Genomic DNA, 20,802 nt, shown 5'->3' on the forward strand with positions numbered 1-20,802 from the left:
ATTGTTTATAATATTACATCAGTAATTTGTTTTTATATGTATTTGATGCAAATATCTACAAATAATATTTACAATAGTTGCAAATCCTTAGGTTGATGTGATTATTGTTTGTTATATGATAAAAACATTCTATGTTTCATATATATTTTTTATTTTAAAATAAGCTAGTACATTATGTTTATTGATAGAATTGAGAAACACTCCTAAAATTTATTCTTCAAAATTTCCACCATTGATGTGTGGCTAAGATTGCACTAATTGGTTGTATTACTACATATTCGGTTTTCCATATGTTAACAACAGTTCTTTTATGTTCAATTAGCCAAAACATTACAAATTTATTCTTGGATTTATTTTTTAAGTGATTTTCAATTCAAAAGAACATATTGATATTGAATTTTATTCTATTTGGCCATATACAATTGAATACAGAAAATGCATTTTAATAATAAATGTTTGTTTCATCTAGCATTATATTATATCAGTTTGTACTTTCTTGCCTATAAAAAATTGTTTCAATCTTTTATTTATATACAGATTAGTACATATATGATTGGATGAACCACCTTTATTGTTTGAGGTCCTCCCCATTCTTCCATCTTTCAGAACATTAGATATACATCAAAACATATTTTCTAATCGATGTGAGTGTCTTCACGCATTATATATATATATATATATATATATATATGCTATTATATAAATCACTTGTAAAAAGACATGTCATTGTCATACCTTCCAATTTTTTTTAAAGAGCTTTTAAAGTTGAATATTAGCAAATACTATTGTGTAATAAAGAAAGTTCAAAATACCAAAGGTCTTTGATTTGTCTAATTTGCAAATCATAAAATTATTAGAAAATAATCGTAAAATAAAAAATATAATTAATTAAAGAATGCATGTGCTCTATTATAATAAATTTAGTAATAAATATTTTGTTGTTGGAAATTTATGTATAATTTCTATCTCTTTTTTATCCATGTTTTGCTTCTTTTTTTCTTTTTTTCTTTTTTTTTTATAAATCTTAGGGATTATAAATAGTTTTGAAAAAGATTTTATTATTCGTTGAATATCTAAACACCATATTTTTATATCTTTAAAGATGTAAACTTATTAGACAAAATATATAAGAATTTTAATAAAATTAGATTATCTTAATATATTTGCTTTTAATAACCATTTTATTGCTAGAGTGTTAAAATTATATTTAATACATACTTTGACTAATTATTTTCCAATCAATCTTAGTTTCTAATCTACTCTCTTTATTTTTTTAAAACTATTTTTAGTTATTTCTACAAATTGTTGATATTATTTTAAAAACAAATTTACACCATAATAAAATGTATTGTGGATTTCAAATACATATAATTTATAATTACAAGTCTACATCTTCAATTGAGTTAAGTAATTTACCAATATATATATTTTTTAGAATTTAATTGCCAACCCAATTAACTTGGCAGTAGATCCCAACCAATAGGATTCAAACAATAGAAAAGCCCACAATTAATAGGATCCACATAATAGGAAAAGCATGGAAAAATGAGCCAAAGGCAGATTGGAAATATTCAACCTAACTAAGAACCAAACCACCTAATTAGATTAAAATCTAGATTGTAAAATATAAGACAAGATGGAAGTAATAAACACTTTATGTTTAAATCAAGTGATACTAAGAAGATCTTAATTATATTTGAGATGATATGTGTTTTGTTTCTTTTCCTTTTTCTTTTCACTTTAATTAAAATCAATGATCAGTTATTTTATTCCTTAATGGATTAAAATATTTAATAATTGAGAAGCATTGAATAGCTTAATAATTAAATTGAAGTCCATCCTAAGTAATAATGAATCAATAAGATACCAATGAATATCTTTGTCTAAATCCTTACTGGAAAATAAATCTCAAATAAATATTTTAGCTTATGTTTACTACTATCTTCACTACATTAAAAGGTAATCTAGTTATTTTGATAGATTAGGATTTAAAACCCAAAAACTACTTTTGCCTTGAAAGAAACTCCTATAAAATGCTATTATATACTTTAAGAATATAAAATTTAAAAATAAACATATTATGCTTAGATTTGATTGTCTACTAGGTGGCCCTATGAGCTATTATTATATTATGTAAGTGGGTTGTAATTAAAAGAATGTTGGTTGGATTTTATTCATTGAATCCGCAAGAGTATGTTGGAACTTGTGTTGTAATGTTTTTCTTAAATATCTTATATGTGGTGCTTAAAAGAACAGTTGGCACATATTTTTTTAATATCTTCGCATTTTTATATTTTTTCTTTATTTATTTTTAAATGAGTAGAATTAGACTACAAATAATTGATTGGAAGTAAGTATCTCTTTTTATAAAAGTTGTTTATAAAATTAATGTATTCTTGCTTTATAATTAGATTCTTTTTTAAATTATTATTTTTTTGACTTAATATTTGATATTCTAATGTAATTTATTAGATGAAAACAATTATTTTGATAAAATATTTGATTCTTTTATCTAGTTTTTTTAAGATGAGATTTTCAATTTTATCTAACTAAAAATCTGTATTATAATATTTTTTTATAACTATATAATTTAGCAAAGTCATATAGTCAAATTTAGGCCATATATTTAGAATTTATAATGCATATTCTAAGATATTTTTGAAATTAAGATATCTTTAGTTAGATGTATTTTTCTTTTACTGCTCAATATATATATATTTTTTAAAAGAATTACATACAATAATTCACTTATTCTAGTTTTAGTCTAATGTTCATTTTTTTTTTCTATTGTTGTCTGAATGTTGTATAGTCTAACATGATTTTAAAATGACTTCATATTTCTTAGATGTTAAAAAATATTTTATATCTATTAAGTTTTTTTTTTTTTTTTTTTTTTTATATTGGGCTAATTAGAATTTTTTTATCCATTTTTTAATAAAAGATAATTGGTTTTATCTAAACACTATCATTTCTTATTGTATCATGTATCTTAGATGTTTTTTTTGGCTTTTAAATTAAGATTAAATTAGCAATTAATTAGAGTGAGATAATAGAATATTAATAGTCACTTGAAGACAGTCTTATACCATGGCATCTCTACATTATTTTGAATATTTTGAATATTTATATTATTCTAAAATTAATTAATTAAAATTTAAAAACTATAATAATTATAAATGACAAATTTTTCTTTTAAATTATTTTTCATGTGTCTATGTTAATGTGTTTGTTGTTTTTTTTGTTTGTAATGAAATTTACATAAGTTTTGCACCTATTTTCTTAGTCTATCTTTTAGTCTATGACTTCTATATTTTCTACCTAATTTTTTATCTTATTTATGAATGATTTTTATTGGTATAATAATTTGATTGAAAACTTAATTTTTTATTTTGTATTTTTATATTTTAAAAATTTAGATTATTAATGAATCTAATTTATATTTAATTTATGTAATTATCTAAAAAAACTTTTTTACTATAATATCTATCAAACCTTTAAAAAATTACTAAGCACATATCAAATATATATCTATTATATAAATAAGTTAGGAGGGACAAATCAATGAGATAAAGAAGAAGAGACAAAAATCATCTCTAATTGGTTGTATCTCTCATTGTTTTTATGAAAAGTTCTTATCAAAAGTGAAACAAAAGTTGAGTTCAAGGCCTTAACATAACCAAGTTAACATTAATTATATCAAAAGATTGTGTATAAATATATAATAATAAGAACAATATAATCTTAAAGCACAATCAATTGGAATTTTGTCTTACAATTGGTAAATTTATATTATTAATTCAAGGAGGGCATTGTGAGAGGACACACCAAGGAGAGTATAAAAACAAAGCACGGAGGAGGAGATAGAAAGATAATAGGAGAAGGTAGGGCTTAGTGACCAATGTTGATTGCACTTTGTAATTAGGTTGGTATTTATAACTTTGCTATTGCTTTGGCTTTACAATTCTCAATTAGAATAGTTTTACAAATTTTTAAAAATGAGTAAGAAGATATCACCTATTATTAGAATAAAAATGACAACCTATATTATAGACTATGTTAGAATCTCTAACAAAGGCCTTCATTTTGAACCCAATCGATAACTACCTACTTTGAGGAGGTAAAATTTCATTTCTTAATCTATGTTGTAGACTATAATAGAATTCCCAACCATTTGAAATTGATTTTTGGAAAGAAAATTCTAAAGTTTTAAAAAGATATCTTATAAAGTTTCATTTGCAAGCTTTTATGATCAAACATAGAGTCACCACCAAATAAGAGAGTAAGTGATTGAGTGATCAAGTGAGCTACAATTTACTAAAGATAAGTAGAGTATTATGCATGTACTAGAAGATGATAAAGAAGTTCCAGCAAAGTCTAGAATAGAAGAGAGATTTGTTATAATAATAAGGTGATGTCAAAAGTAGTTGATGCATTAGATAGAGAATTGTTGTGTGACATTTTTATTATGTGTAGGTTTGCAAAGAACAAGAGTTGTGTGTGGTTAAGAAGCAAGTGATTTTTTTTTTTTTAACTTAAATTTTTTAATTATTATAGTAAATATAAATCATATTTTCTAATTACATTAAAGAAACATAAATAATTCTATTGTTATGTATATATTATTGATTTTTATTTTTATTTTTTTAGATTAATATTTCTTTAGAAGTAGTGAATTTTTGACTTAGCAACCACAAATTAAACTTTTATAGTTTTTTTTTTGTAGCTAATGGCACATGTAACCACTACTATATATATATATATATATATATATATATAGTTAAAGATAAAAAATGAGATATAAATACTTATATAAATGAGATATAAATAAAAAATTTAAATAAAAATTTTACACAAAAAAATTTGTATATATATATATATTAATGGAAATCTATATTATTGGCTATAAAATAAATAATAATATAATAAATACATTAATAGATGGAATCTTTGTAATGATTAAGTTGTAGCTTACTAAATGTATAACTAATAAGAAAAGATGATTGTTCTAGTAATATTTGTTTATATACTATAAATTGGCCATTGATGTACACCAAATTAGAAATATCAGAATGAACAACCTTCTTTATGCTAAAAGGCCTAACTTAGACTTTGTTATAAATCTTCTTTTCTTAATTCTTAACTTGCATGAACTTAGTTGCTCCACCTCTTTCAATAGCCCCATTCATAGTTAAGATCATAGGCCTATAACTTGAATTAAACCACTACCAATCTTTTTAGAATTACAACTTAGTTATAGAATCAAAGCATGTCCTTCTAGTACAATATCCTACATACGCCAAGAATACATATCTTGAAAGGCATTTCTTTGTTGTCTACACATTGTCGTTCTCTAGTATTATTGGTCGTTGGTTAGGAGTACTATGAGAGTGCACCTTAATTATGGAACCAAATGAGAGCTTGCCAAGCTCTTAACAATTGACGTACATCATAGAACAAAATACCTTTCAAATCAAACTAGAATAAAAATCTTAAAGTAAAATGAGATAATGAATGGTTATGCAAACAAACTTGCACAAAAGAAGCATAAAGTTTTCTTTTTGAGATAAACTTGACTTCTCTTTGTCATTGTGGTCAGGGCCTTCAAATTCTACTTGATGTAGTACACGTCTAGACATGTGATGTTATCCTACATCAACTTAGCTCATGTGCTCCGGAATTCCAATTTCATTATTTGATTCTATTCTACCTTAAATATATGTCAATTTACTCTCATGAGATCTTTATGTTGCAAGAGCTTCACAAAAAAAATGCATACATGATACCTTGCAAACATAATGTCTTGCAATGATTTATACATAATGCACTCACATGCACACATAATGTCTTATAGTATGAATAGAACATTATATTGATATCCCATAGTATAAGTAGAATATTCTAATGCATGTCAAGGCCTTTTGAATTGGCAAATTAAGTTAAATTTTAATGAGAACAATGAAGCAAAACTTTTGATGAAAACAATGATGATTGAGTGATGCATGCAGCTAATCAAAGATTATTTTTATCTCTTCTTGTTTATCCCGTTGGTTTGTCCACCTTGAGTTGTTTTATATAATAGATGTATCTCTTTAATTGTCCTTCTCCTAATAATCATTTTGGAGTTGTTGGAAGCACTATTTTCAACAGCCCAAAATTCTACCCCTAAAAGTGATAAGCGATAGTAGGGTTGAGGAGAGAGGGGGAGATGGGTGGTGACGGAAAGAAGAAATGGTCCGCTCGAGGCGCTTGCTTGCATGTATCATCCTCTCCTTTCGGGTGGATTGATTAACCAGTATCCCGCAACAAAGCTATAGTCGCAATGTGGGGATGAGGGAGCTCTTTCTGCAACGATAACACGATTCCGAAGTAGGTGGCGATGCGCAGAGGTGGCATTTAAGAAGGGGCATTTAAGAAGAGGAGGGAAGATGGGGGAGGCAAATCCTCCAATCAATCGCACACTGCTAAAGAAGTTTGAGAAGCAAAAGGAAGCCAAAAGGAGTTGCGGAGATGGAGGCGGATGGCTTTGTCGGGGGGCCACTAGGGCTCCTACCCAGGATAGCTTCCTTGCATTCATGGCGACTTGGTTTTCACTCCTTCGCTCTTGCCATCCCTTGCTTTTGCCTCCCCCCCCCCCCAGTCTTTTTTATGCTCCAATTTGTTGAATCGAGCATCCTCTTCCTCTTCGACTCTCCGGTATTCCGGGAAGGGTGCCCAGGACAATGCGGGAATTTACATGATGCTTCTCCCCATGATTTCTGTGAGTTTGAGCTTGGTGGGTCCAGAATTTACTACGTTTTTTTCAATAACATAAAAGAAAAGGAAACGTCGTTAATGTTGGAGGGGGGGGGGGTAATAAGAAAATAATAGAAGAACAGGAAAAAAAAATCTAGTTTCTTTTCTGTTTTGGTATCCTCTCCCCACCGTCCACCATGGAACTTAACTTTTTGACAGTTTAACGAATTCGTCATTTCGGTAATTTTCCCTCCTTATCGATGCATTATCTGATACTCATTCACCTGTATTCGTTAGACAGTTGTTAGATTTTCTATGTGTGCGTGCACCAACAGAATCGCATCTGATATTCAAAGTAGTTACAAATGAAAATATGACGTTTTCCAAGAAGTTTTTCACTATTTTCTTACATTTATATATATGATTTTATGAATTCCTATTATTTTCCTCTTTCCCTCTTTTTAAAAAATGCTGGGTATTCCGATGTGAAGAATCAAAGAGGACATTGGAACTACAGAGAATCTAGGTAATTAAGTAAACAGGGTTTATCGATCCTTGTTAATCCGTAGAAGAGTGTATTACACCACCTTGTGAGGATTCATCTTGATTGATTCCATTAGAAGCATGGCGGACCAGGCTGGTGGAAATAGGGTGCAGAAAGCAAATCTAGAAAATACGATTTCTTCCTTCATGGTTTCTCATTGGAGATAAGGATCCAATTAGCCCTCATATGTTATCCGAAGAAGGCGCAGTCCGTCACATGGATAATGAAAGTTGCCATTTCTTTTTTACTACTTTCCAAAAGGTGAGACGAGTGATTCTTCGGAGACAGAAGCCAATGCCACTCTGGTAACGTAAAACGGAAGCCGTCGGAAGCGTAACCTCACACAAGCAACAAAAACCTTGAAGAATGGTGGGATTTCGCCGAGGATGGGTAGAGTCGTGCGACGAGGTGCAGTGGGGAAGGTGGGCTACCACGCTCCCAAGCCAACTCCCGCTCCCGCCAATCCAATGAGAAGGGAGAAACGAAGAAGGAAAAACTAAAATCCAGCGGAACAGGCTCGAATCTGGTGCGGTAGCAATGCCAAAGTTGCACTTGGTATTACAAAGCTTCAAAAAAATAATCGGAACTCGAACCGAAGTACAGTAAGTGACGACTCTGAATGTGCGCAGTTGTAGAAGATGGAGGAAATTGTCGAGAAAAGTGGAACCTAACTAACTTCCGCTGAAGATCTCGTCGTCTTAGTCTCTCGCTCTCTCTTTTGTTGACCGACTCTCAAGGTTTGACCAGACTTTGTGGCCGGAAATCGGGGAATTCCCCCGCATCTCAGAGGGCATTTAAGAGCTCTGTGATTTCCACTTTCAGGAATCACAGCCTCATATTTTCCATATGAGGCAAACTGACCCCAATTTACTCAGTTAGATGTCGTCAATGGCGCCAAAGTTTTCATCTGTTCATCGCATGATTTCGTATCAAATTTAGAACCACTTACTTATCTTAACTTTGGTGATCCAAATTTGGAAAAGTGACCCTGCGAAACCACGGCACAAGTAGAAAAAGGCTCTGTAGAGGGAAACCTTGGAACTCGCAGAAATATGATTTTTTTATGGAAGATTTTTCAGGACTCTTATACTTATACGAACATTGATGTTGTCAGTGACATAGTTCTAGTCTTGCGTAACTGCGCCCTTCGCTACTTATCTGCTCCAATATTGGTACTCTCTGAACTCTGGGAGCTTGGTGGTTCTCCATTCAGAGAGACAGAGAGTGAGGAGAATAGCATCCACAGACCATGGGCAGGCCGCAGAAATACCGAGGAGTGCGACAACGGCACTGGGGATCATGGGTCTCCGAGATCCGCCACCCTCAATTGTAAGCATCAGTCATCTTATCACTCCGTACCTTGTTCGCCCTCCTCAATGCACCGTGTCCAGATGTGTGTTATGTATTGGGATAATGTGGGGGGCTAGCTTGTATAGTGCGAGAATTTGTGCCCTTGTTTTCAAAGATATGGAGTCACATCTGCGTCACTGCGAAGTAGTGCTCTCTAGTGCGAGTCTGGAGTGTCTCGGAATCAGCTGAATGCATCCGCAGTTCCTTGGAAAACCAAAGGGAATTCATTGTTTCGTTTGCTACCACCGGCATTGCGGTTGAGGATGGGCGCTAGTGGTGCAAGAGTACCAATTCTGCACAATGTGGGAACTGATGTGCAATTCTACGGAGAGATGTGGCGTTTGCACTTTGTGAAATTGATAGAAATGTGCATTAGCTGATACTTTGTCGTCGTGCAGGAAGACCAGGGTGTGGTTGGGTACATTCGAGACTGCTGAAGATGCTGCGCACGCATATGACGAAGCGGCAAGGCTGATGTGCGGGGCGAAAGCGCGCACCAATTTCCCCTACGACCCGCACGCGTCCAAGGGACCCAAGTCGCAACTGCTGTCCGCTACTCTCACGGCCAAGCTCCAGCGCTGGTATTTGCAGTCGCTGCAACCCGACGCTCAGCAGGGAAAAAAGTCTTCCTCTCGAATGTCTCAGTCGTCGCTTCCGTGTCTTTGCCAACTCAAGCATGCGGAGCAATCCAATCTAGGATCATGCCAGAACCAGATTTCGAGTTCGCAGCCACTAGAATCCAACCTGGTGAGAATTGAGCACTTCGATGACAATGCCGACTCGTTTCAAGCTCAGCCACAACCAGCGAGCTCCAGCGATAGCTGCATCTCGGAAGAAGACAAGTTCGCAGCTGAAATGATCGAAGAGCTTCTCAGCTGGCAAACCTCCAGCCAATTCTACGGTTCCTTCAACTCACCGACGATGTCTGATTCCGGTTCCAGCAGCCCCTGCTCTGTCCTTACAGCTTCGGGATACTAATCCCACGGTCGTGGTTTTTACTTTTTGGTTTTCTTTTCTTTTGCACTTGCGCCAAGACTAAAAGGTTCGAAATGCAACAATGTTGAGCTGGAGAGGAATGGCGCTTACACAGGGCGACTTTATCAGTCCTCGGTCGATCCTCCATGCGAAACGAACCGTGCTGCCTCTGCAACCTGCCCACCTTTTTGGAGATTTTCAATAGTGATTGTTCAATTACGACACCAAGATGAGAGAGAGAGAGAGAGAGAGAGTATCACAACCCAGATCGCAGTGTAGCTAGTTAGTAGCGAGTGAGGGGTGGGATGGGTTTGGGAGTCTAGAATACCGTAATCGACACACGGACACACACATGGACAGACACAAATACACAGGGAGTCCTCTCGCCGGAAGCTCAATAGCTAGCTTCTGCGTAGACGAGACTCGGACGTGATGCTGCAATGTACACACCTACACACACAGATGTGCGGCATCGTATCCTAATGAAGAAATACTGACACACTTTCACATACACATATCTATCTAGCCCAGCATGTGTTTTTATTTTTTCATTCCTTTTGGCGTCGAATTGTTTGTTTTCAATGCGGGGCCATACGATTGGAGTATTGCCACAAGTTTTGGATTTCAGTATGATCTCATCTGAAAGCTTGCCTGCAGAGTGCATTGCTTCTCAATAAGAAAAATAATGTCAATGATAATTGGAATGAGGTTTCGTAAAACAGTGCAAAACCCACATCTTCACAATTCAGCACTGGGAGAGGATATTAATTGGGGTGTTTCAGAGCTGAATCAAGAGCTTAATTAGGGGGCTATTGGACGAGTGAAATGGTTCAGAGAATTCATTTTGGAGTGTGGTAATTTGGAAGGAAGCCGTCGCGTGTGCTCATTCCTGAGATTTCATTCTAGAGATTTCATTGTTGAGATCTTTCTAAAAAGTTTCATAGCTGAACTGCATTGATATGTGTTAGTGGCCAACATTGCTTTATGTTAATGACTAAATTTGTGGATCTGATTTTTGCTGGACTAGGGGATGGATCCAAGCTACTACACAGTTCACCATGTTGTTTGAAATAAATAAACAAATAAATATAATACTCAACTGGTGCTATGAAATGGCTTTAGGGATCACAGATTGGTTTGCCAATCTCATGGGAAGATATTGGATTCCATGTTTCCTTGAACAAATACTCTTCTCAACCCCATTTCCTCTTGTTTGATACCCAATAGTGACACAAGACCATCCTGTCCTTTTTTTCTCCCTCATAATTTTAGAAGATAGCATTGAAACCAATCTTTCTAGATGCACGATACACTTTTGAAAAAACAGAATAAATTTGCTTTTTAATGTGAATGTTCTCAATTAAATTAAGACAGCAACAACAAAAACAACAACATGAAGGAAGCCTGCAGCAATGCCTTCCTCATTCCCACAACATGGTTTGGTTTGTTTTTATTTGGAAGGCAATTTGGGGGCAAGAGGGCACAGTGGGGCAACATAGGACTATATATATAATAAAAACACAAAGAGGGGGGATCACCATCCTTTTGTTCTTCTGTGTTTGTTATTTTTTCCCTCCCTCAATCCCATCCCCATATAGAAACCTAAAGATCCACCACCGTGCCGCCACTCACACACAGCCATGATTTTAGAATGTGCTTGCCTGACTGACAGACTCCATGTTACATTTTCTATTTTAGGGCTTTCAAGGGGGCAGTGTGAGGGATGGGCAGACAGATGCGCTCACGGGCAGCGCTGAAGTGAAAGAGGGGCAGCTGATAGGACTGTATCGAATGCCCGTTCGAAAGTGGACCAATCCAAAGACGCCACGCAAGCCAGGGGCCAATGTGGAATATCCCCACTCGGCCCTCGCACTTGCCACGTCGCATCGCCCAGGTTGGAGGAAGGAACGGATGGGGGAGGCCCACCTGGCCTCGGCTCTGAGGGGATGCAGGAGGACATGATATTAAAGGGGGGGGGGGATATTGTGGGGTTCTCTAGTTTCCTTTGATATTGCCTTGTTTCATGGTAGGCCATATTTATGGAAAGAAATGGAGGCCCTCTCTGCTAAATCATGCTTGGGGACAAACACACCCCCCCCCCCTAGACTTTTAACTAACACCCCCCACACCCACTAGAGCTTGTATTGTTTATGTAATGTAATACGAGTTTGATTTTTCATTGTTTGAATTTGAATTAAGTGAGGGTTATTTTTGGGTGTGGGGATTGCAGAAAGATATATAAAACAGAGTAAAATAAATAAATTCATCAGTGGTTGTAAAAATTTGTTTTGTTTTGTTTTGCTTGGTTGTTTTGTTTTAATTGATGGGATAAATACAGGTGTAGCTATGAGTTTATCTATGAGTGGTACAACATGAAGTGCAATGAAGAAGTTGATTGACCTTGGTAATTTAACTCTGACACATGTGGTTGAATTGTGTTCAAAAACCAATTTGATGAGTTTAAGTATGATTATATTTGTTTGTTTTAAACACAACACAATAGCCTATTTCTCCAAATGGATGGAAAAAACTCATGTCATGGTATTGTTTTAAATGCCTAATTGATCATTTGTTTTCTCACTTTTATTTTCGATATATAAATATATAATCATATTTATATACATATTTACATGAAGTCTTTGGTTGGTGGGTTTTGACATTTTTTGTTACCTTTACTTGTTTTTCTTTTTCTGAAGTTCTGGTTCCTTTTAAACCAGTGGTGATTTTCAAGTATTTTATAGTATTTATTTTATTTTATTTTATTTATTTTTCCACATAATGTGAAAACGGCCTTGAATGTTTATGTTGGTGAATGTCATGTTATTAATGATTTAAAACACATTATAAATGTTATGAAAACTGAAGCATTGAATAAAAGCAACAATAACTATTGACCAGTGCAGTGTACTTAACATTTGTAGAAACAATCATGGAGATGAACATAATTTGTTTGTTTCAATACCAACAAATGTTAGCCATTCAAATAAAGTATACAAGTTATATGGTAAGTTCAGTGCATATACATAAATATATACAAAAAAAGATTGAAACAAATTTTTTTATATAAAGAAATGAAAAGAAAAGAAAGTACAGAGCAGTATAAATTTGTTACTTATTTTTATATATTTTTTTGTTAATAGAGGTGCCTTGAAATCAAGGACCATGTGTATCAAATTTTTAATTTAATATAAAAAAATTGAATAGGAAAGAAGAAGCCTAAAAGTGATTAGAATTGTTTTTAATATTTTTAGAAGTAAAATAATTACACATAATTGTATCCATAATTTATTCTCAAAATTTTATTTGTAAAATATTTACAAAATATTCTAATTGTATTTGGATTTTAACAAATGTGTAAATTAAGTATTTCATGATAAAAAAATTAAATTTTTTATTTTTGTCTCATAATTTTTAACTACATATGATTATCAAGCATCTTAAATATAATATCAGACTATTGTAGCACTTTGGCACAACTAAATCATTAGACTTTAATGTAAATAAATATTGTCTCATTCACCATTATTTTTAGAATCAAATCTTAGAAGGATTTATATATCCTTCATTCTTTTCTTGTCATTTCTTTCCTCCCACCACCTATGCTTGAGATTCAAAATATAACAAGTGAGTGAAAAAAATCTTTTGTGATGTATCTATTTTTAAATTTTATAAAGATACATAAAGCAAAAAAATCTTGTATCTATGGCAAAGATTGTTTATAGTATGCAAAAGATCTTAAGCTCTTATTACCCACTTAGTGTATTGTGAAGATAAAATTTACCTCTCACTCTAAATTAGAGGCTAGCTTCACTTAATTTTTGCTTATTAAAAAGACTCACAAGTAGTATGTACAAGGGTTTTGATGCCTTAATCTTATCCTTCAACCTACTTCCAAGGTGTCATAATCCACATAGAACTCATACACCCAATTACCTACCAGTTGTTGGTCATATTAGTTTTCTTTAGTAAAATTGACATTTCAGCAATTTTGATATCACTATGGTGTTCCAGAATTCTCATTTAGCCAGGGAATCTCAGAGGGCCAGTAAATCTTGCTGTAGTTCTTCATAATGGGCTCTTAAAATTAATTATTTTTTTCGTAATTTTATAATTAAAAATTTAAATTAAGAAGGTTAATTCATTTAACTAATATTATTAAAATTTAGAAAACATTATACTACTAAAAAAATATAAAATCAAACTAAATATATTCTACCACACTTAGGTGATTTTTATATAGTAATAAAATTAATAAAAAATATTTCTATAGCTCAATAAAAAATCAGGTTTTTTCTTTGGATGTTTTACTTACTTACAAATTCTAATAAAAATCATTCTAAAATGAATATATCCGTAATTTAAAAGAGAAAGGATAATACTATTTATCTAAATATCATATATAGGCAAAATTTAGATCAACCTCAATCTTAGATTTTTTTTTTTTGTTTTTGGAATAAGATAATATAATATAGAATGATTTTGATATGTTTTTAGCAAGATTTTATTTAATATATAAAAAAATTTAAACATGAACTTATACAATTTAAATCTCACAATGAAGACGTTATTTTTTCTACATACACATACTAAATAATTTTAAAAGTTAATAATTAATATGAAAATGGTATGATACATTAATTGATCTATTTTTTTATAGACAATAATATGAAATAATATATTACTAGAAAATTTACTTAATTATTATACACTAAATCAAGAAATAATCAACTTTCTTATAAAATATATCAATATATTTTTTTATTTTTTAAAGATTATTATACAATTTCATTATAATATTATATAATTTTTTAAATAAATTTTTATAAATTCTAAAAATAATTAATAATAGAAGTTATAAAATTTGATGCCATTAAAATTGAAGTTTATTGTAATATATAAAAAAATTTAATAATAGTTTAAAAAACAATATTTATAATATATAAACTTTAGAATCAATATCAATTTTATATAAGTATATAAATAATAATATTTTTTATAAATTTATAAAAATAAATTAATTCATCATATTATAAAATTTTAGATTTAATTTTTTTAGATTTATTATATTTATTAAATAAAATTATTCAAATAAATTAAATAATATATAGTTTTAAGTCACTTTTTGATTTATCTAATAATACATCAAAACAAAAATATATCTAATTTTTAGTAAAATAATTTTTTTGGAATAAGTTTATTTATGAATTTTATAAAATATAGATATTTTAATTTATATTTATGCTATATTTAATTTTTAATTTAAGACTATTTAATTCTTTATATTTTAAAGTATCTATTTTAATTTTAAAAAAATGTATACATAAAATATTCTTTAATTTTTTTCATCTCTTTTAGTTATCTACAAATATATTATATTTTTAAAATTTTGTCAAGATTTATGTTTTTATTACATCACATATGATCTATTTTTATTTATTTTTAATCAATATCACAATATGTGAGAGACATACACATTTACTTATATGATTAAGTAGAAGTATGTAAATATAGATTAATTTCATAATATCTTCTACAAAAGCTTTGTAGAAGCTTCATAGATGCGGTTTTGACTTTATACATATTTGTAGTTGATTGGTAGGTTAGAAACTTGGTCAACAAGTTAACCACATACCACATGTGTTGGTAGATTGTGGAACAAGCTAATTATGTGGCATACATATAGATAACTTATCTTGCAAGTTAAAACATGTATCTAGTAAGTCAACACATGTTGAGGTCCTATAGAAGATTGCCATGTAGCTCTTAGTTAGAGAATAAATATGGAGGCAAGAGTGAAGTCTTCTTCATTCTTGCCAATGCCTTTTTAGTCCTTAGTCTTGTTTTAAGACTTTCTAATCTTCTTATCTTCGGAAATAGCCATTCTAGTTTAATAGTATATCATTTTTGAGTGATTTTTTAGTTCTTTTGAATGACACAAAAGTATATTGAGGATTTCTTGCTTCAAGATTAATGCCCTTGACTGTTTGACAAGAGTGCTAATTCATTATTTTTACCTTGTTTTATAAGTGAATGGGTTATCTTACTTCTATTGTTGTATTTTGAAGGTTGTCGATTGTCCACCTTAAAAAAAATTATTTAGTTTTTTAACAGTAATATTTTCTTTTAAAAAAGCAAATTATTCTTCTTTGTAGAAATTTTCATTTGATATCAGAGGTTATAGATTATCTTCTTCTAATTTGACTTATGGCTTTATTAAATTGTTTGAAATGGAAGAAAAAATCATGGATGCTATACTTAGCAAAAGTAAGAATAGATTTGCAACTATTGTAGATCTTTATGAACTTATCACCATTCTTAGAATGGAAATTTCACACATCATAAGAATCAACTACAAAAAGACTAATTCTACCCCTAGAGAAGGAGTTCAGAGTCTACATTAAGAAATTGTACAATTAAAAGAAGCAAATAGATTGACTTCATAACTAAATCTAGGAAGTTTTATTTTTGTAAGTATGACAAGGAGAGGACTAGTATGCTCAAGAAGTTTAATGGAAGAAGATCAAAATTTTGAAGATTTCTTTAACAAGTCAAGCTCTATCTAAGAGTGCATTCCTTCCAATATCTCAATGGATTTATTCAAGTTGGATTCATGTGCATACTTCTATTTGGAAGTGCTCTCTCCAATTTTGTATCTTTTTTAGAAAAGGAATTTTGACTATTTTATGATTTAAATTCATTCCTAGAATTATTTTTGGCCACATTTGAAGAAAATGATTAAAAAAGAGTAGCAAAGATCAAGCTCTTATTTTTATAACAAGGATCATAATTAACTACCATATATGCTATTGAATTCCAAAACCTTGCATATGATGTGGATTGGAATGACAAAGCCCTTATTAATCAATTTTGATATGGATAGAAGGATAACATTAAAGATTTGTTATTAATAATGAAAAAAATCTTTAATAAAATTTATTGCTCAAGCCATTATATATGAAAATTAATTATTTGAAAGGTGTCAAGAACAAAGTCTTGGTTGGAAAAATAACAAGTTAAGTAATGACGGCAGCTTCAAAGTTTTCAAAAACTTATTCATCAAGGTCAAAACCAATGTAAATTAATGTAGTATGTAATAAATCCCTCACGAAGCAAAAAAAAGATTTGATGTCATCAAGAAGGTTTGTACTCATATTCTAAAGAAGCTAAATATATTACTTAACATTGTCTAAAAAAACAATGCAATTACAAAATAAAGAACATAGTTGCCAAAATAAATAGCTGTGTGTTGGAAAATAAATTTTTTGAGCTACATGATGGACAGTGTGGTTGAAATCTTGGATAAATCCTAATAAAGGTCATATTTTCTCCTCAAATTCTTGATCTTGTTTTATAATAGAAGTTTATTTAGGACCAAAAAACTACAAAGTCTTAGCTTTGTTAGATTCAAAAGCTTCAACATGTTTTATGGACAAAGACTTTGTCAAAAACCAAGAAATATTGTTAATTAAGAAAATTAAAATTATACATGTAAAAGTCATAGATGGTCGTTTGTTGTCTTTTAGAGATATTACTTATGATATTGTTCTTTTAGATGTAGTAGTTAAAGATTACAATAGCATAGTAATATTTAATGTGATAAAATATTTTTTTAATTTGATTATTTTAGGATTATTTTAGTTAAGAAAGTATAATCCTCAAATAGATTGAATTTCTTATAACCTTAAATTTTTTAATAGCTTGATCCAAATTTTTCTTGGTCAAATAAAAATATATAAGCTTGATACATCCAAATCCTTATTGATAGGTGTAAGAACTTTTATACATGTTGCAAAAAAAGGGTCATCTTTTACTATATATGCCATGCTTATTTTTGATGGTGGAAAGATGTCAAATGGTATTTCTAGTCAATATCAAGATTTTTAGGATATTTTTGAAAAAAAGAATGAATATATTTTTTAAGAGAATCAACCTTATGATTATTCAATTGATTTACAAGAATAAGCTCAACCACTATGCGGACCAATATATAGCTTATTGCAAAATGAGTTGATTGTACTAAAAGAATATATTGATGAGAACTTGGCTAAAAACTTCATATGCCATTCAAAATCTCTAGCAAGATTTTGTATCTTATTTATAAAGAAAAAATATGGATCTTTGTAGATGTGCATATAGACTATTAAGGATTTAACAAGATTACCATGAAGAATAGGTATCTCCTACTTGTGATTTTAAGACTTCTTCAGTAACTCAATCAAATAAAGATCTACACAAAAATAGTTCCATGAGAATCATACAACTTAGTTTGCATCAAAAAAAAGAAATGGAGGACTACTTTTCAAAATAAGTAGGGACATTTAAAATATATTGTCATATTTTTTGGATTCACAAAGAGACTAGCTACTTTTGAACATCTTATGAATGAGATTTTTTTGTGAGTTTTTTATTTGCTATTTAGATAATATTTTAATTTACTCTAAGAATACAAAATAATATGAAGTTCATGTTTATCATGTGTTATAAAAACTTAGAGATGCAAGGTTTTATACTAATATGGAAAAGTGTGTATTTCTTATGACTTAAGTTGATTTCTTAGGATACATCATTTCCAACAAAGGGCTTATAATAGATCCAAAAGAAGTCCAAATTATCATGAATTGAAATATTCTAAAAATAATAAGAGTTATGTAATATTTTTTGAAATTTGTCAATTATTAAAAGATCTTCATTAAGAACTTGTCTCAAGTTGTGGCTCTTCTTATATGCCTAACATGTAAAGTTAAACTTGAGAGGAACATGAAGTATTCAAGGTTTAATTTCTCTTCTATTCTTCATACTTGTCATGACTTTTTAATAGTCAGATATTTAGATACAACAAGATTTTAGATGTAATATCTAAAGATTTTTAGTGGCTTGAAATATGAAAGAAAATCAAAGACTTTATTTAATCATGTGATATTTGTTCAAGATCTAAAACTCTTTATCATCAACTTTAAAGACTTTTTCAACCATTATCTATTCCAAAACAACCATGGAATTCTATTTCTATGGATTTCACTACAAATCTTCTTGTCTTAAGTTCATATAATTCTATATTTATAATAATAGATTTTTTTATCAATATCTATTTTGTTTCTTAAAAATTTCTCTTGTTTTAAGGATTCATCTACATCATGATTGTTTGTTATGGATATACACATGTAAACCAATAATTACCTATATGATTAAATAAAAGTAGGTTAATTCCATAATGTCATCTATAGAAGCTTTTTAAAAGCTTCATAGACGATGTTTTGATTTTATAGATGTCTATAATTGACTTTTTAGGTTAAAAACGTGGTCAACAAATTAGCCATGTGCCACACATGTTGGTAGCTTGAAGAACAAGCTAACTATGTGGCCCTTACATAGAAAACTTGCCTTGTAAGCTGAGTTATGTATTTTGTAAAGTCAACACATGTTAGAGGTCTTATTGAACATCAAGATATAGCTCTTAATTAGGTAGTATATATAGAGGCAAAAGTGAAGCCCTCTTCACTCTTATCAACTCTTTTCTTGCTTTTAGTCTAGATTTAAGAGTCTCTAGTTTTCTTGTCTTTTGGCAATAGCCATTTCAGTTTTCTTTCAATATACATATTATTTTATTGCTATTTTGTCACTTTTCTTTTAACACAAATTTTTCAAGTTTATGCATCTTCTTCTAGTTCATGTCTTGATAGATTGACAAGAGTATATTTATAATATTAGAGTTTTTTTTTTTTTTTATTTTTTTTTTTTTTTTTTATTTTTATTAAGAGTAGATTATCCCTTTTTCTTGATAAGAAATAAGCTTATTAGAAGTTGTAGATTACCTTCTTCTAAACTAATATTATTTTTAGTATCTTTTTTATTCTCAAGTTCCCTCTTCTAATTATCTTCAATAATATTAGACATTTATTTTCTGAGTATTATCATAGTAGAGCCTATTGAAATGAAGAATGCAATAGCATAAATTTAAGAATAATTGAGAGAATTAATTCTTGCAATGCATTATCTCAATTTACCACCACAAGGAACAACAAAAATGACATTAAATGAAGATATAGATATGATTGGAGCTGCTTCAACATCTACATCTAATTACGTTCCTTTTCCTATAGTGGAACATCCTTCCGCTACTAGAAAACCAAGAGTTATTATACTTGAGAAGTTTGATGGCTCAAGATCCAAGTTTTAAAGATTTATCAATCAAGTAAAACTTGTGATTGAACTTCAATCCGAGAGCTATTCAACTCTAGGATCATAAGTTAGATTTATTAGTACACTTCTTTCAGATTCAATATTATTTGGTTTTTATCTTTTTTTAAATGATATGATCTAATATTGGATAATTTGGAGGCTTTTTTAATGAAGTTTTGATCCATATATAGAGAACATGATGCAACTCGTGTTGCAACCAATAAGATCCATATTTTATGACAAGACAATTGATCCATAATATTATATGCTTCATAATTTTGATAACTTGCAACTAATATCAAGTAGGATGATGCTCTATTTATTAGCCAATTTTTCCATGGATTATAATATGACGTAAATAAATTGATGCTCAACTTACCTGATCTTCAAACATTAAGTCAAATAATTGACTTTGCTGTGAAGTATGATAATTGATTTTTTGAATTTTGATTTGAAAGTCGGACAAGTCGATCTCAATATTACTATAATTCAATAGCAATACCAACGCCTTTTCAATACAATCATTCAAAAGTAGAGGATATATAAATTGATGTGATATGTTTTAAACCTCTTACTGTGCAAGAAAAGATTCATTGTTGTTAAGAAGGATTATACTTATATTATAGAGAATGTAAGCACAGTGTTCAATATTATCCAAAAAAATGATGCAATTATAAAATGAAGAGTATGAATGTCAAAGAAGAAAATATATTGAAAAACGAGTTTATCCAACTAAAATAGGGACCTTGTGGCTGGAACTTTGTATAATACCTAATGAAGGTCTTATTCTCTCCTCAAAACCCTCTCCTTCTTTTACATTAAACATTATTTTAGGACATGTACATTACAAAGTCTTTGTCTAGTTAGATTCAGGAGCCTTAGCGAATTTTTTAGATGAAGAATTTATTAAAAGACTTAACATATCTTTAGTAAAGAAAACTAAACCTATTCACATAGAAATCATAGATGGTCGCCCGTTCTCTTTTGAAGATGTTACTCATAAAAACCTTCCCATAGAAGTA

The 20,802-nt window shown here is 30.3% G+C and overlaps 1 protein-coding gene across 1 annotated transcript; it reads left to right on the forward strand.

Moving 5' to 3' along the window:
* The first annotated feature begins 8,378 nt into the window (after positions 1 to 8,378).
* LOC112280566 (ethylene-responsive transcription factor WIN1) lies at positions 8,379 to 10,114 on the forward strand. The gene is made up of 2 exons (XM_024516199.3): positions 8,379 to 8,605; positions 9,025 to 10,114. Exons 1-2 carry the CDS (start codon positions 8,526 to 8,528, stop codon positions 9,602 to 9,604), a joined length of 660 nt encoding a protein of 219 aa, XP_024371967.1. The 5' UTR covers positions 8,379 to 8,525; the 3' UTR covers positions 9,605 to 10,114.
* Positions 10,115 to 20,802: the final 10,688 nt, after the last annotated feature.

This window comes from Physcomitrium patens, chromosome 1, assembly GCF_059467195.1.
Source record: "Physcomitrium patens ecotype Gransden chromosome 1, ASM5946719v1, whole genome shotgun sequence".
Taxonomy (NCBI): domain Eukaryota; kingdom Viridiplantae; phylum Streptophyta; class Bryopsida; order Funariales; family Funariaceae; genus Physcomitrium; species Physcomitrium patens.

Bases quoted from the DNA above. Each gene is read 5' to 3' on its own strand.
- LOC112280566 (XM_024516199.3), top strand. From the start codon at position 8,526: ATGGGCAGGCCGCAGAAATACCGAGGAGTGCGACAACGGCACTGGGGA. The intron at 8,606-9,024 runs GTAAGCATCAGT...GTCGTCGTGCAG, and splicing joins GAGATCCGCCACCCTCAATT to GAAGACCAGGGTGTGGTTGG.